Source organism: Pagrus pagrus (genome assembly GCF_965226575.1).
Source record: "Pagrus pagrus genome assembly, chromosome: 22".
Classification (NCBI taxonomy): Eukaryota; Metazoa; Chordata; class Actinopteri; order Spariformes; family Sparidae; genus Pagrus; species Pagrus pagrus.
In genome coordinates, this window is record NC_140204.1 from 20,186,264 (window position 1) to 20,202,952 (window position 16,689).

General features: G+C 40.2%; 1 protein-coding gene across 2 annotated transcripts in view; it reads left to right on the forward strand.

Annotated features, from left to right (window-relative positions):
• The first annotated feature begins 904 nt into the window (after window positions 1-904).
• tbc1d14 (TBC1 domain family, member 14) overlaps window positions 905-16,689 on the forward strand; it is a 40,901-nt gene continuing 25,116 nt past the window's right edge. The window contains exons 1-4 of one of the 2 annotated variants that reach the window (XM_084344722.1): window positions 905-1,005; window positions 1,332-1,489; window positions 4,347-5,142; window positions 13,407-13,530. In XM_084344722.1, the coding sequence (XP_084200848.1) occupies window positions 1,441-1,489; window positions 4,347-5,142; window positions 13,407-13,530 (969 nt within the window). In that variant the 5' untranslated portion in view covers window positions 905-1,005; window positions 1,332-1,440. Of the gene's footprint in view, window positions 1,006-1,331; window positions 1,490-4,346; window positions 5,143-8,525; window positions 8,762-13,406; window positions 13,531-16,689 lie in introns of those variants that run through there. The other variant, XM_084344723.1, reaches the window with a different exon arrangement.

A 16,689-nucleotide genomic window follows, 5' to 3' on the forward strand; every position in this document is an offset into this window, starting at 1 on the left:
AGGGCAGGGTGAGGATACTGTAGGAGGAGCAGCCAGCTCCGCCATAGTTCATATCACATATCAAGCAGTCTCAGTTTTCTGTTGATGCTCAATAATATTTTAGTGAAAGCCTTGAACATTTTTAGAAATATTGGAAATCTCAAGATTTTTGCTATGGGTTACTGCCAATGCTTGTCCCTCAAAAAACAAATGGCTTTATACTGTTTTGTGGACACAGCATCCATCCAGTAGGATTTAAAGAAATGACGTTACTATCACATTTGCACTCTGGACTGTATATGGTGTTTTAGTTATATATCTGACATGTCTTGGTATATTATGCATATGGACGCAAAACAAGTATAATGGTAGGTATTCAAGTGTCATCACAGTTTGCATACATTTTTCTGAGGGAGGTGTTCATCATTGAAAAGATGTAAAATATATGTACTTGATACATTATATACATTTATTACATTATATATACATTCTGACTTATCCTGTGTCACCTGATTATTGTTTATATATAAATATACATGATGTTCTTATTTATAATATTAATTTAGATTATTACTATATCATATAGTATATGTACATGAACCACTTGATATATGTTAGCCTGTAAACATCCTCATGTAGATTTTACAGTATTTATTTTTATTTTTCTATTTTATTGTCTTGTTTTATCTTGTTTCATCTGAATATATCACTCAATTACTTTATATCCCTTTGATGACTATATTATTACCTCATTCACTATCTTGATATGAGCATGGGAGGTCATTCTCAGCAGTAATAGGACGCATCAAAAATCGTATGTAATAACTGTGGTTGTGTGCGGGGTAAGTCTTACCAAAAACGTCTTCACGTTGTCAGGCTGTAGGCGCTCAGGTTGCGAAGTCGATTATTAATGCCTTCAGGTCCAGACAGGTGAATCCATCGACGCTGAACATTCTTGACTCGATTGCGCCGCACTCACTCACGGTACAAGTTTGTTTTAAAATGGCGGCGGAAGCGTCGAGACAGGTACGAAATGTTAACGATACCGGATAAACTTGTGAAATTTCCTTGCTCTTGTAATTAGCTAAACACCGGAGAAGTGTTTCCTCTCCTGCGGCGATGCTGTGAGAGCGAAAAATGTCTGTCGCTTTTAAAACTTTTATTTGGTTGTACTTGAGGAAGCGCTGGTAAAATCAGTGAGTTGGCGTCCGCAGCAAGTGCACTCCTGGCAAGCAAGTCCGGTTCGACGTGGTGTTTATGTTTACCAGGGCCCTTTAGTTTTCATGTCGAGGTGAATTCACGTGTTTGTCCCGATAATTGACCTTATACTGGTGCTATTTCTGTACACTAAGCTGCGTTGAGGAGACAGAAGTGATGGTGGTACAGCAGTAGTCACAGCATCATCATGGACCGCCCCGGCCGGCGGCTACCTGCCACCCACCTGTAGCATCAATCGGCAGCATGGCGAACACGACCCTCGCTACCCAGGACCGGAGGGACAGCCGTGGCGGTAGGTGACTGGGATGTGCTGTCACAGGTCTCCTATGTATATATCATGTTTGACACACGTACCACTTAAACTCTGTATGTGCTGTTCTTCCCTCGAACATCAAAGGGTCACGCCAAACTGCCTTCAAAAATGTTATAAGTCAAATTCAGCGTCAGATATTGTAAATTTAAACAGCCATTAAAACATGATACGGAGCCTTTTGTGAATCATTTAAAGCCAGTCTTCAATTCGGCATACGTTTAATATACTAAAGATTAAATTAAACTTTAAATTTTAACCAAAAAGTACACCTTCATTTTGTGACTTGTGTAAACCCAGGCTTCAAGTCTGCCAGAACACTGTCCTTATTCGGCATACATTTGGCACTTGCTGAGATAGTACATTTAACCCAAGAGTTAATAAACCATGACTCAATGTTTTGTGAATTGTTGAACCCAGTCTTCAATTTGGCACATGTTTAAAATTTGAACTTTTCTCTGCTGGGACTGGTTCATTGTTCACCATCTCGCCAGATGTACTTGTAAAACAGTTGCTAGAAATGAAAATGTCATGAAATTAAATGTTTGATTTGTTAGAAAGAAATGCACCTGAACTGAAAAGAGGCTCGCAGATTTATTTAAGCCGAAAATCCAGGGACCTGCCCTGTATTACGTGCATTACACCATCCATTCCAATGTTTGGCTGAGGGAGTGTATTGCGTTTTAACCCAAATTGCACAATCTATGATGTTCTCCTACCAAAGATGAAAGTGCTGTTGCATTTCCTCATGGTGCCTGCCTCTTCATAACAGTATCATGACTCACAGAACAAACTGTGTGTGTACTAAAATGGGTGGCACAGTTAATTAGGTAATCACGGCTCCCTTGGCATTTATCATGACAATAAAAACGAAAGCATGCATATTTATGCTGGTGTGGCTTAACTGCTAATGTGTTTTCATGCTTGGTTGTCAAAACCTGATGAGTGACATTGCATTTTTGTTTGCATATAATGCATATCAGACAAGGTGTTTCTGACTTAAATGAAACTTGCTTTCTTTTCTGACATTTTTTGGTGACCTCTGGTTGTAGATTATTTCCACAGTGGCACAGGAACAACCTGTTGCAGTGTTTTGGGACAAAGTCTACCAGGCTCACATGACAACCTGCAGGTCAGGGTTTAGAGCTTGGCTAAGAATCTGGCTTTGTGGGCATTAGGCTCTGTGTTCAGAGTTCACCTCAAAAGTGTATTGATTTTGCCTTCTTATTTTAACTGCTTATTTATTTGACCTTATTTGACATGTCTTTTATAAAAATACAAATGTGTGTGTGTTCAAAGCCCTTACTGTCAGCAAACAAAGAAAAACAAAACACCTCCACATAGAACATTGTGGTGCATTGTGAGTTGCTAAATGTATCTGAAGCAGCAAAGATTCATGAAACTGTGTAACAACCAGTGTGTGAATGTCTCTGTGCATGAGAGTCATGAGCTCTATTAATGCAGCCTTAGAGCTCAGACACACTTGCTTTAGCTTAGCTTCCCTGCTGGTGTTAAATCATGATGTAGCCCTACTGGGGCCCTGTTCACATTACAGTACAGACTCCAGTTACAGCCTGGTTACTGTGGGATTAGTTTTCACTTCACAAAGCTTCCACACCCATCTTATCTCATGCCCTGGTTAATTAGAAGCCACCTTCAGTAATATTGTATTAGGAAGAGCTGCCATTTTCATAAAGAAAGATCACATACTTTGTGCAAAATGAACAATTGTGAAAAATCATGGCTAAAACTAAGCGCTAAAGTGGCCCTGGGGCAAAAATGAGCTCTGGGCTCCTACTACAGTCCACTTTTTGACCCCTTTTTCTGCATTGTGTATGTATTACTCAGTAATTGCAATGTGTTTGTGGAGACATGATTGAGCACTTTTGTTTAGGAATATGTGCCATGTGTGCACAAGGTGATTTAAAATGTAGCTCAGAGGAGCCCTTAATATTACGCAATAATGCAGGTGCACCTTATATTGTGATTCCTTGGTGTGCACAGCATTACCAAACAAATCAGCAATTACTCAAACGACCACAAACTAATTGCCAGATGGTGAACCCCTCTGGTCCCACTTTGCCTCGTTGGTAATTAGCCTTTATCACAGTTCCCCAGAGTCCAAGGTGATGTCTTCGTATTAATGTTTCTTTTCCCCAACAGTCACCCACAGTCCATAACCCAAAGATATTCACCTCGATTCTTTAAATATTTGAAACAATTTTTTATAGCATCTGTACACCAGTACTAGCTCCATTTCTTCATGTTAATATTTTTTAAGGTATTGTATCAAAGTTAGAAATTCCAATGTTGTGACAACACTTTAGTATATTTATATTGTACAGTATATAGCATACAATGCACTTCTCAGTAACAATGACACAAGCTAAAATAAAATAACTTTTGTACTGGAAGATAAATACAGAGACATAAAATCACAATAAGATGCCACAAAATACATGCATTAGATAGATCGAGAATTGGAGTGACCTGTTGAGTTGTAAAATTTTATAACATTTAGTATTTCTCACCAGGATGCATAATTGAGGCCTCTGATGTATTTAAAAACTCCACATGGTACCTCTTTTTTTTTTTTTTTAATACAAACCAAGCAAAAAGTCAAAAAAAGCTGGTGACAGAACGCTATAAATCAATAAAAGCTACCATCAATAATTATTTTTCTAAAAGGGGGGTGAAAATGTTTCTCTCCCTTTGAGCTCAGGTCACACATAAGCACCAGCAGAAATTGTTTACTTGTAAATGTCTTAAGTTGTACTTTTACTTCTTTTGGTTAATTAAATACTGGTCAATATTAATCTCATCTGCTATTCCTTTGAAGGTGTGTCTGGTGGAACCATGGTGGAGAACGGCTGTGCAGTGAAAGACCCGACTGCTACTGACCTCCAAGATCATATCAACCACCACCACCACCACCACCACCTTCAACACAGCATGACCCTGAACAGTGAGCTTGTCCTGCCCAGTTACAAGCCATCCTGCTCCTCTACTCCCATCTACTACAGCAGCCCTCAGAAAAGCTACTCAGACATGAACCAGGACTGCCACAGCTTGTCTTCCCAGGACTCTGGTATCCCAACTCTGGAGATCAACCCTCCAGAGCCCATCCTCCACAACCACCAAGGCACGGGTAATGGAGGCCTCATCCTGGACTCCAGTCACGACTCTCCTGCAACTTTACCCTTAGATGATGATCCCTCTGATGGCAACGCCATCCGTAAATCCTCCACTTTCCCCCGCAGCGGGTATGACTCCAACCGCCTCTTCAGCCCCACCCTCAGATTATCTGCCACGACGGGGATGAGCGTCGGGGGTGGAGCCTTGAACCGCAGCGATGATATCTCTGTGTGCAGCGTATCCAGCATGAGCACCGAGCTGTCGGTCTCCAATGAAGACATTTTGGATTTCACTGTCACCTCAGACTCCAGTGCCATTGTTACTTTAGAGACGGATGACAGCGGCAATGCTCACTTCTCAGACGTGACGCTGTCATCGACACCGGGAGACCCCAGAGATTTATGGAGTCCTGTAAGACTTCATCCGGGTTCAGGAGTCGCGCAACATCAAGAGGATGGCAGGCAGAAGAAACTGGGACCTCTAGCAAGCTTATTCAACAAGTAAGTTCAGATGTGGTTCACAATATGGGTTAGTGGTAATGGTAAGTCTTTTTAAAGGATATTTAGAAGAGGCATTTAGATGGTGGTTTGACCTGAATTGAATTAGAAATGCAGGGGAAGCCATCTTATTTTATTTATTTTTTTTATAACCAAAAGTTATCTTAGATATGGCCTTTCCATTGAGTCATACACACAAATGGTATTGCTACTGGCTCTTTTGCAACTGTATATAGTCCAATCATTTATTACCAAAGACAATTCATGGCTACTTTTTGCACATGGTTTTATGTTACTATTTTTATTTTACTAGAAGGAAAGCAGAGGAAGCCTACCTCAAGTGAAAAGTAAAAACAAATTGTATACAAATAAAAGATGTATGCATGCTGTACATATCAGATTTACTATAAAAGGACAATATAATATTGTGATAAATATCATATATACGTAGACTATTTATCGTGATGTTAACATACTGTGAGATTTTGGTATTGTTACACCACTAGTGTATAAACATTTGATAAGTGCCATGACACACTAAAATGTAGTTGTATGCAACTTATTAATGTATTTGTCAAAAAACTTGTACTCCTAATCATGCAAACGTCCGTGTATCTGCTTACAACTACCTCACAGTGTGTTATAAACCATTTATTAAATGTTTGTGTAGTCCTTTTCAATGAGGCGTTAAAGTTCAACATTTCAAATTTCAACACATAGTGTTACCGCTAATGTTGAAATGCGATTGTTCTTCTCCCTGTAAACATCAAATGTCTCAACTTTACTGTCAAGCAAGATGAGTAAACAGTTTAAAGCAAGAAATATTACACTTTTTATGTTATGTTTCAAATGTTATGTTGCTATGAGTGTAAAATAAGATAGAAGGAGCATTGTAGATCAGTGCAATATTCATCTATTCTGTACTTCCTCTCATCACAGACTCTTTGTTGGAGGTCTTACAGAAGTAGACATTGCTCAAAGTAGCTTTCCAAACTTGCTTAGCCGAGATGTCCCTCTCACCCCTCCCACCACTCTTGTGTATTACAGCTCACCCTGAATGTGACCCTCGCTTCTGCTTAACATGCCACGTCATTAGTAATTCAGTTTCATTTAAGTAAATTCTTATTCTTGCGGCCGCTTTACTTCAATGAGCTGGCTCTCACAAAAACTTTTCTCAAAGCAAGGACAGAACGAATCGATTAATAACAGAACAACACAGTAGCACACCAGTAAAACCTGACTGATAGAACCAAGATGATTTACGTAAGAAAAGCAGTTTGTCCTTTTAGGACCCTGACAGACCAGATCAGGGATGGGCAAATGTCAAGGCCGTCAATGGTTTCCTGTGGCCCTAGTGTTTACAGTGTGTCTTGCTGTTCAAGTTTTCCACCAACTGAACAGATGATGGTGGTGGAGCCTGTTGGTGAGAGAAATCACTCTGATTACCTGTTCAGCTAAGCCATTCAGTGCAAAAGTGGCCAGATTAGTGAAAGTGGTGAAAATGGTAGGCAAATGCTGTTTAATATCACAACGGTTTGTATATCCACAGTCCTGAGTTTCCGGTTTCACTTTTCAATGACCAATACAGACTACTGCCGCCTTGTGGTATGGAGAGTTATTTTCTCTCATGTGCAGGACACATGAGCTAGTTAGCTGTAGTCTTTGGTCTGTACAAGAGCAGTTTTTGGCTGAGATGAGGCAACAGTTGACCTTTGTCACTGCTAGTTCTTTGATGTCAGTTTGGTGATACTGGGTCTCTTTGACTTCAGGGCTCACCATTTATGTCCCAGTATTCCAGAGCATAGCATCACAATCTTAGCTGATACATTTCTGTCAAGAAAACCACACAGATACCCTAGAAGTTACTGATTGGCCCATTCTAGGGGCCCGCACTTGGTGTTGTTTGTAAAGAGGATACTGTGAAACTGTTGCAAGTAAAGTGTTACTTCCCAAATCTGTATTTTTGTCTGTGACTGGGGTGTGGTGTTTCCTCCTCTTAAACAGGTTCTTGTAGATTGGAGGAGGGGGAAGTGAGAAATAAAATTGAATACCTTGAGACATTCAAAGGAAACATTAAGCCCAACAAAGCATAAGAGCAGAGCAGCAAGGTACTAGGTCACAAGTCCACGTACTGGTGATCAAACAAAGCCAAACTGACGAATGAGTTGCCAGTTCATTAGCAGTTTCTAATTACCCAGAAAGACTCCTCTTATAGTATTCATTTACATTCAGTAGTTATGTCCTTAACCCCTGGCTGTGTTGATGATGAATGGTAATGACCAACGATGAGTTTACTATGAGTACATTAAAATTGTATTGAAAAGTCAGTGAAGTTAGGTTGAAGTAGTTCTGAAATTAGTTTCACACTAGTTGGCCTTGATCACATTTCAAGTACTCAAACAATAAAATCAAGGAACAGAGTTTTCTGTGAATGAACAGGGAAGGGGATTTTACAGCACCTAGTCAAACTTTTTTTTTTTTGGTGGCTAGGCTGCTGGAAGAAAATTCTTTTCACAGCTGTAACCTGACACGTGCTGTGTTGATTTATGATGGCTATTATAGGAGTGTGTGTGATTGGGCAGGATTCAAGGTTTTCTTCAAGGTTGTAAGACCTACAGAGTGCTGTAAAAGTTTTAATTAAACCCTATTATTACAGCATAATATATTGTAAAAAAAAAACCAAAAACAGTGCAGGATAATGACATATTATTTGCATAAATAAATATGATATACAAATACGCATGTAACATTAAATTACATGCACTTAAATTACATTTCTAGTAGAGATGAACTGGTGTAGGTGGCCACATGAGTGCTTTGGCTCTCTGGATGACAGCGTTTGTCAGTAATTTGGTTGTTTCACCACTTTGGTCCAGACTGAATGAACTATGGGATGGATTTCCATGGGATTTGGCAGATTTATTCATGGTGCCCAGAGACACTGACACACTGACTTCTTTTTCAGCACTTAAGTTCGACTTTGTCCAATACTTTGGTTTTGATGCGGTGCGCCTACATTCAGAAGACACCTGATTTTGTTTGAACTTGGAGGTTGTATGACCCGTGCTGATGGACTTCTGGGGAGCTGTGTGCAGTTACCAAGTCTAAGCTAGTTGTTGATGGGTATTAAGTAGCTCCAGACTGTAGGGTTGCCTGCTTGCTTCGTTTTCTTTGTCATGTGGGTGTGGAGCTTGGGATGAGGGGCATCCCCCCCCCCCCCCCCCCCCCTTCCTTTACCACTCTGTTATCCCTCCTCCTTCACATGGAGAAGTTACTCATTCCCTCAGTGCCTTTTAAACTCCTTCTCCTTACACCCATTCCTCCCATTCCTCCCCTCCCATTTGTTAAGTCAGGCCTCTCATTGCCTCTCCCTCCACAATCTCAGTCTGCCTGAACGTGGCGCCTGTGTTGGAGACTGATTACTCTCTGTAACTACAGCTATGGAAGTTATTGGATTGAACCTTGACTGAAGGCGAGCCTTGGATTCTTTAGGCTCTCCTTTATTTACTCTTTACTGCTTTGAAAGCACAACATCTAGGTGCCTGTTACTGTGTTTTTTGGGGAGGAAGATTTTGTGGTGGCAGAGCAGGATGGCAGCCCCATCACTTCTGTACATTGACAGGTAGGATAACACAAAACAGCTGAAGAAGATTTATGGTTGACATGTATATCCTCTGTTTTGTCTGTAAGTGAGCAACAGATTTGATCAGAAGTTGAATAGCTTGTCTTTTGTGCTAGGCAGTTTGTTGAACTTAATGCACACTGGTCTCTGGATTTAGTTTGTTCTGTTTGACAGTTAAAAAACAAAGCTTGCAGCATTTCTACGTCGTGCTAACTGCTGCTTATGTCATGGGAAAAAAGAAAACTCAGTACTTTGCTCTCCCTCTTCTTGTACTGTACCAGCTTGTTTGGTATTTCCATGACAGGTGCCTTCATTGTTAGTTGAAGCATACAAACTACCAGGACACCTTATAACCTTATTTTCACACACAAGACTGAACACAAGTGGTGTGAAATCCTAATATGCTTTGGAGGCTTGACCACAAACCAGTGCAGTGCAAAACCTCAGCTTGAATTCAACATACAAACAAGCACCCCTCTTGGATTTTCTAGCTGTTCCACTTGATCACTCGACCATAGCTGCAGCCATTCAGCTGTCACGTTGAGGCACATTTAGCCGGGACTGAGGGCAAATCATCTTCCCTCTTTGTGGACATTTGTTTGGTGACACGAAAGGTACACATGAAAACATGATGTTCTGATGAACTGTACAGAAAAGTCTGATCTGTAAAGTGTTGAGGGTGCAGACTTCAGAGATAATTCTGGCTTTGCTCTGTAAAGATTGCACCAGTTGGCCTCTGCACCTCGATCTATGGAGCATTGTTTTATGGTGGTTCACAAGGTTACTCAAGTTCAAAGCCTGGTTACAGTTATTTTTTCCACCTCAGCTTAGCTCTTCCTAGCTTATGTTTTTGGAATTAGTTTTTACCAGATGAGTTAAAAATGAATCAGTTTATGTTAGATGTTCACTGGTTGAGTTTGAAAGTTTGCCATTGACCTTGGAAATAGTAGTTTTACATAAAAAAAGTCTTCACACAAAGTTCCAACTTTTTCCAGAGCTTTCAACTAGGTTACATTTAAAACAAAAATGCTGGTCTTTCTTCTTCGTCTTTGGATCAGGCAGAATAGATGGTGCAACAGTGATGTCTTCTGCTGTTTGTGATTATCGCTTCTTTTGACAGTCATTTATATTTGTTATGTAGTCGAAGACTTCTAATATACCATCAGTTTCTACATTTTAGTCCAAGTATCCAGGTTGAGTAAAAACAGTTTCTCCGATGGTTTCCACGTTTTTGAATGACTTTCTGTTCTGAAGCAATGCTTGTTGTATTTTGTGATTTTGGTTTATATAACTGAAATGACATCTTTTATTACAGAGAGCGTAAGGTACTGAATAAAGACACTGTTGGGTGCCAGTACCAAATTCCAGGTATGGTACTGGTATCGGTTCAGATGCGAGTGGTACTCAACCCTACTTTTACCTGCCTGTTATGCTCTTCTTCAGCAGATGGAGTTTGCCCAGTCATCATCACGTGTATTAGTAACAAGCGTCAGTCATGTTAAAACGTATGATAACAAGAGCATGGGTCATAAACGTGTCTAAATGCTGAAGAAGATCGTGATAAGTGTTTAGTTTTGTGCATAGGTTGTTATTGGTCAAATTCTTCTTTCTATTATCCTCTCTAGATAAGATTTCATTTTTTTCACTGTTCAATTGCTTCTTTGTGAAATCAAATCTGATGTTTCCTTTCATACGTCCTTGGGGTGGAATTGGGTTGTTTTTATCACAGTAGCTATTCCCGCAGCTCTACACGAGACTGTAAATGTTGCTTTAAAAAGTTCGGATGCCTTATCTATCTTTCAAAAAAAAAGTTATTACAAAAGTGCCTGTTGCTTGTTTTCTGCTCAGTGTTTACCCTGTGCAGTTCTGAAAATAGCTGAATAAGATAAGCCTCAATGTGACTGGTAGAACAGTGTCACTGCTGTTGCACTGTGGTGACAATCCTTCAGAACATAACTTAAATGTGTGTTGTCACTGAACTTTTTCAATAAACCCTTGAGCCACAGAATGAGGAAATGCCCTTCTCTGTTTGTATTGTGTGTTCTGCAGTATCAGTTAGCTGAGTGGAAAATATGCAGGACTGAAGTGAAACGTGCCACTATGAGACAGGCAGACTGGAAAGAAAAATGATGCCAAAGGTGCCTCATGCAGCCCTATGTTCATCAGCTCTAAACATGTATACCTTTCAAGAAAGCCAAATGCAGATTTGGTCTGGACTAAGTGTGACTTGTAATTAGCCTTTTATGAAAGAGTTAGGGGACACAAAGGACCAGGTTGTTGTCATTTTGTTTTATGTTGCCATGGGAAACTGACACATAATGAGGCAAGAACTGTACAGATCAACTGATACACATACGGTAGTGAGTTGTGGTTAATGTTTATCTGTAGTGTGTTTCATAATTTATCGCTGCAGGCTGTGAACAGCTGCTCAGAATGTTTGACTTTGACCAGTTGCGCTGTTATGGACTGTGTTTGTCTTATGTCAGCTATTACATAATCACCTTGATTGGTCAATAACTTGCATACATACAGCTTGATTATTTTATACTCTTGATAATGATTTCTGTCAAAACCATCTTTTATTGATGGCTTTATGGCTGTAACGCATTTGGTTGGCTATTAATGCGAGTAGTGTCTTAATCATGCTAGCAAGTTAGCTGTATAAGTTGTTTGTTTCTTCGGTTTTCTATTGCTGAAAACCTGATGTTTACAACATTCAGCACATTTCTCTTAACAAGATATACACTTTTAGAATATTCCAGTGGAATCTTTCCATTGTGTTTCATTCTTTTTACAACAATGATTTGCTGGGCACCATATGGTTGATTGTTTCGTTTTACTGTGGTTTGGCCACAAGCACATAGCTTGGAGCCTGGCAAGTGGATTTACGTAATCACCTGATCTTGTGTTTAAAGCTGCCTCGCAAGGTAACCCTGGTTTGACTTCAGCTGGAGATCTTTGTTGCAGTTGTTTTCTTCATAGCTTTATAGCCATTTTTTCTGTTGTGATTGCAAATGGCTGAAATCTTTCTGGGCCCAAACGCATCAGGTGGCCTGTATTTTCACTGTGATCCATTTGACAAAATGAATCCACAGCCTGGTGCTGTTGGGATTGGGGCGGATAGTTCCGTTCTGTTGAGCAGGATGGTTTGATCGGTAGCTGCAATGTGGAGCTCTGACCAGAAAACACCAATCATTGGCAGGGAAGCACAACTGCTATATGTGTTATTTGGTGCAACATCAATAGCGAAAATAAAAATGTGTTTCATTATTTACAGAATTGTAAATCAATCCGTAGTTAAAATGCCATAGTAGGTATGGCAACTTCCTTAATATGCAATTCAAAGCTTACCAGTGAGGTTGTTCTTTTCCCACATATTGTCAAAATCTGGTCACTTTAGTCTCGACTCCAAACTCATAGCAAGAAGCAAAATGTATCCTGTGTGTACTTCTGGATGGATGGATGATAGGAAATTAGCTAGGACAAGTTATTAGTGAGCACAACAGAAGGCCACATGCCTTAATGGAAACAGCCGTCTCCAAAACAAACACAGGAGCCTGCAGCAGATGCACTCAACTACCAGTGAACGAAGCCTCCAGCCTGTAGCTGTGTCTGCTCAGTGTTTTGCAGCACGTTTCCTGTCAATACTACCCTGGGGGCTACAGAGAGAGGTCAGGACAGGCTGTGTAGCAGTCAGCGGGTAAAAAGGTCAGATTGATCCAACTTGTGTAGTCAGACCTCCTTTCCACCTCTCCAGGGCCCGCTGCAGCCAAGTGGGGTCAACGCAGCCTGTCGAGCGTTAAATAAAGCAAATATTTGTCAAAATCAAAATATTTGAGTAAGTCAAAATCAATAAGGCAGTTGCCAAGTTCAGTTGCCTTGATGAGATTTAGCTGGCAGCATATGGGCTCATTGGTTTAAGCCCTTTATTATGCCTGTTATGTCACATGGCCTGGTCAGAAGAGTCTTTTTATTGGACTAGTTTATTCATGTCTTTTCACAGCTAGGCTCTATTCATGCTCTCAATGAAAGCCCTGGCTAACAGCTCTCCGACAGCACCACAGTGTCGGACGAATGAAAGGAATGGCTGGCTGAATGATACATGTTAAGGGGAGCTCTTTTCAGCAGCTTTGCATGTGGTTTCAAACACCAGGTGATTTTTTGCATTCAGGTGAATTTTTGATCTTTAGAGTCCAGAGCAGACAATTGAGTGGTGAGTTGAAGTGGAAAGATCATATTCTTCAATATAAACAGTGAAGACAGCCCTTTTCTCACCTTTTTAGCAGTCATTATGGTTGATTATTGCTGCATGCAGCAGGCTGGTGTCTCTTAAAGCTGGTGTTCAATGGGTTACATGTCTCGCAGTATTAGACCTGTGACTAGTAACCAGCTCACATGACGTCACATAGGTTGTTAAAATGCTGTGGGTCGCCTGTACACATTTGTTCTTCAATGCACAGATTCCCTTTGTGATCTTATCTCAGTGTTGAACTCTGATACACATACTTAACGCAGCTCATGGTGCCCCAACGGTGACCCACTGAAGATTGCAGTCATAGCTTGTATTCCACTTGTTGCTCTGAGGTATGATGGCCTGATGGTATGTTCCCCAATCTTACCCCCGATCCATCTCTTCATCTCACAGGAGCCTGTTTGCCCGGAGGGTGAAGGACAGCCGACCAGTGGAGCAGAGGGATCCAGGGTGGAAGCTGTTTGGGAAAGTCCCGCCTCGGGAAGGCCCAGCTAAGGACCCTAAGAGAATACAAAAGGTAGAATCTTAACTTTTGAGATCACAGTATTATCTCATGATAAATGAAGACCCCCCCACCTTATTGACTACATTTACTTACACACAGGACACCGGGATACTGTTTCTGTATCAGGGAAATGATCAGCTCAAAACTTTTTCCTTTCACTTGATTCATACAGTCGTATTCATTCGAACGTTATTTTCAATTTGTTTTCAGGTATTCAGTATGACTCTGAAAACATTTTAGGCAAGAAAGAGGCAGTGTAGTAACAGAAACTTGGTTAATAGTTTATCAGCACTGCTTGGTTTATAGTTTGATCTGTTGGCGAGATGCCCCTCACACGATCCAAGAGAGAGTGAGGGGGGCGGCTCTTCCATACAACAGCAAAATGGAGGTATGTTTGCTATTGTTCATTTATGTTGATGAAGGGTCTCCGTCCTCCAGGTCATGGTAAATCTAGGTGCTGTAGGCAACTGCACTTATTTCAGTTTCTTGAAGACGTTTCACCTCTCATCCAAGAGGCTTCTTCAGTTCTAACTAATTGTACGGGATTTGCAGACTTTAAACCCTGTGTGGGTGTGTTCTCTGAGTTTCAGAGATGTTGGGGCCACTTGTGGGTCGTTGACCCAACCCACGTGAAGGCGGGTTGGGTTAACTCTTAACAGAGGAGGGGACCTAAGACATAACTTATCACCCTCCTACAATGCAGTACTGAGTTCCCTCCCCAGGCAGCCCACCTGGGCTCACCTAGCCTTAGAAACCAACATGAAGGCTGGTTTGACCAACCTATTAGATGTTGCACATGAACCAACAATAGGTTTGTTTGTTTTAGTCTGGTCTAAGCAGCTGATCTCATCTGACTGTGTATGAAGACTTGAAAACATTAGTAATTAAATGTGTTTAATGACTATTTTTGGACTCTAAGTTAATCATGGTAAATGGTGCAACATAATACTGTAAGTATATCTGGATATTTGAAGAGAATCCAAAGTTGGCTGTTTTTCAGTTTCATTAGCTTCTTCATGTATAAAAAGCACTGTAAAATTCTACTTAATTACAATTCAATAAAGTCAGTTTTTTTTAATTCACATTTACTTCTCCCACACTGTAGGCCAGCTACCCTTTAAACAACACCTCCACTGTTGAGCAACTGATGCCGCAGATATACCCCAGGTAGTGAATATTTTAGATTAATATTATTTGTGTTGTATTAATTTCAAGTGTAGTTGATTTGAACATTGGTTTTGGATCTGTTGAAAAGCTGCAGCAACTTGTGCTGTTGAACAGCTGTTGTTTAAGGTCAAATGGATGAGCAGTCAGCTTTGATACAATAATGCCTTTTAGCAGAGCTTATCACTGTATCATGGGAAAGTAAAGACCAGTAAGTACAGCAACATTATGACTCCTGCTCAGAACAGATAACCTAAGAAATGATGGCTGAGAACAGACTGTGCAATCTCAGTTGTGGAGTACAATGCCCTGAGCGCCAGCACTCCCCATCACTGACATTTAGGTCCATTTGCTTTCTTTAGAATTCCAGTCACTAAAAAGCAAACAACCACTCACTGGTTATACCAGTAGTTCTGAGAATAGATGGAGAATAGATAATAGAAAGGACAGGGCTGAGTGTTGACCCAATCAGTGTTTGAAATTCAGTCATGGTTTTGGTAGCATGTGGGAGAATATGTACACATCAAATGATTTATAATGCTGGAGCTAAAGCCCAACCGATATATTGATTGGCTGATATTGTTGGCTGATATTGGCCTAAAGAACAGTGCAGACATTGATGCTTGGGGTAATTTATAATTCAATTTCGAGTGAAGTTTGCTGTTTCATTTCACTGATGTCATTTCAATAACATTTATTAAACTGTAAAATATCCTACCTCCATCGCATATTTTTGTCACGGGTGTTTAAAAAACCACATTTGATGGATCACTGCAAAAAAAATGTTTATATCAGTGACTAGTAACTTGCTAGTTGGCTACTAGAACTCTGCCACAACAATCGCAGGCCAAAATCATATTGGAGAAGATGACAGACGAGAGCCAGACACTCCACCTGCACCAGGGAAAATTAGCTTGCCAGTGCAGGAGTGTTTTTGATTTTGTAAATTTTCTATAGATATCATGATAACATCGTTGAAAGAATTATTTTAAGATAATTGTGTACAGATTGTGTACATGGAGGTATGATGGTACACTACATTTCACAATAGCGTTCGGCAGACAATGGGCTACTAGACATGGCTACTATTTTTTATACAATAATGTAGCTATTTTCTTGTAGCTATATTCAAAGTCATGGAGTTATTTTCATGTAGAAAATTTTAAAACTTTGTAGCTACCTCTTCGAGCTACCTTTCCAAGGGCTCGCTATTTTGTCCATTAAGAGGCAGTGTAGAGCTACCAAATGCAATATTCCTACATGCTATTTCTGTTGAAGAAACAAATAATTACATATAAATTACACCACAAAGACATGAATGCATTTGCTTATATTACTTTACAAGAGACATTTCTTGTTGTGAAATAGCTTCCACGTAGTTTGCTTTTTTCTGAGTAGCTTGTAGCCAACTGGTTAGCTCCCTATTTTCAAATGTGATTGCTTGACTACTTTCAATAAAGGATGGCATGTAGTTTCCCAAATAACTGTTTTTAAGTGAGCTTCATAAGCACCAGAAAAATGTAATTTAGAAATTAAAATGAACAGCGGTAGCACAAAAATGGTATTTCACACTTGTATTGACGCCCTATGTCGAAAACAAGATAACTATTTAACATGCAATTTCTATTTTTCTGTGTCAGACTATAAGTGTAGTGTGGCAGTTACATGCCACAAGCATGTGATTCAGTGTTTGTGTTGCTCAGCAATCTGAAATTCAAAATGTCAAGGTCTTTGAGAGGCCTTTGTCAGATAGACAGGTGGCCACTGAACACTCTTATAATTTCACGCTGCCAGTCAGTGGGCAGACAGGAAAATGTCTGAGGCCCAATTAAGGGGCAAGACAGCTCTCTACTGGTAAAATAAACCAAAGAGCATGGTGGCAGCTTGTAATTAGAGCCTATAGAAACCTGTTATTGTGCAACTGTTTACCCTGTGCCTGACACCAGTGATGTGTTCCTCTCTGTGCTCTTTGTGCTGTCGAAGCTAGGTAATGTGCAGATAGCACAA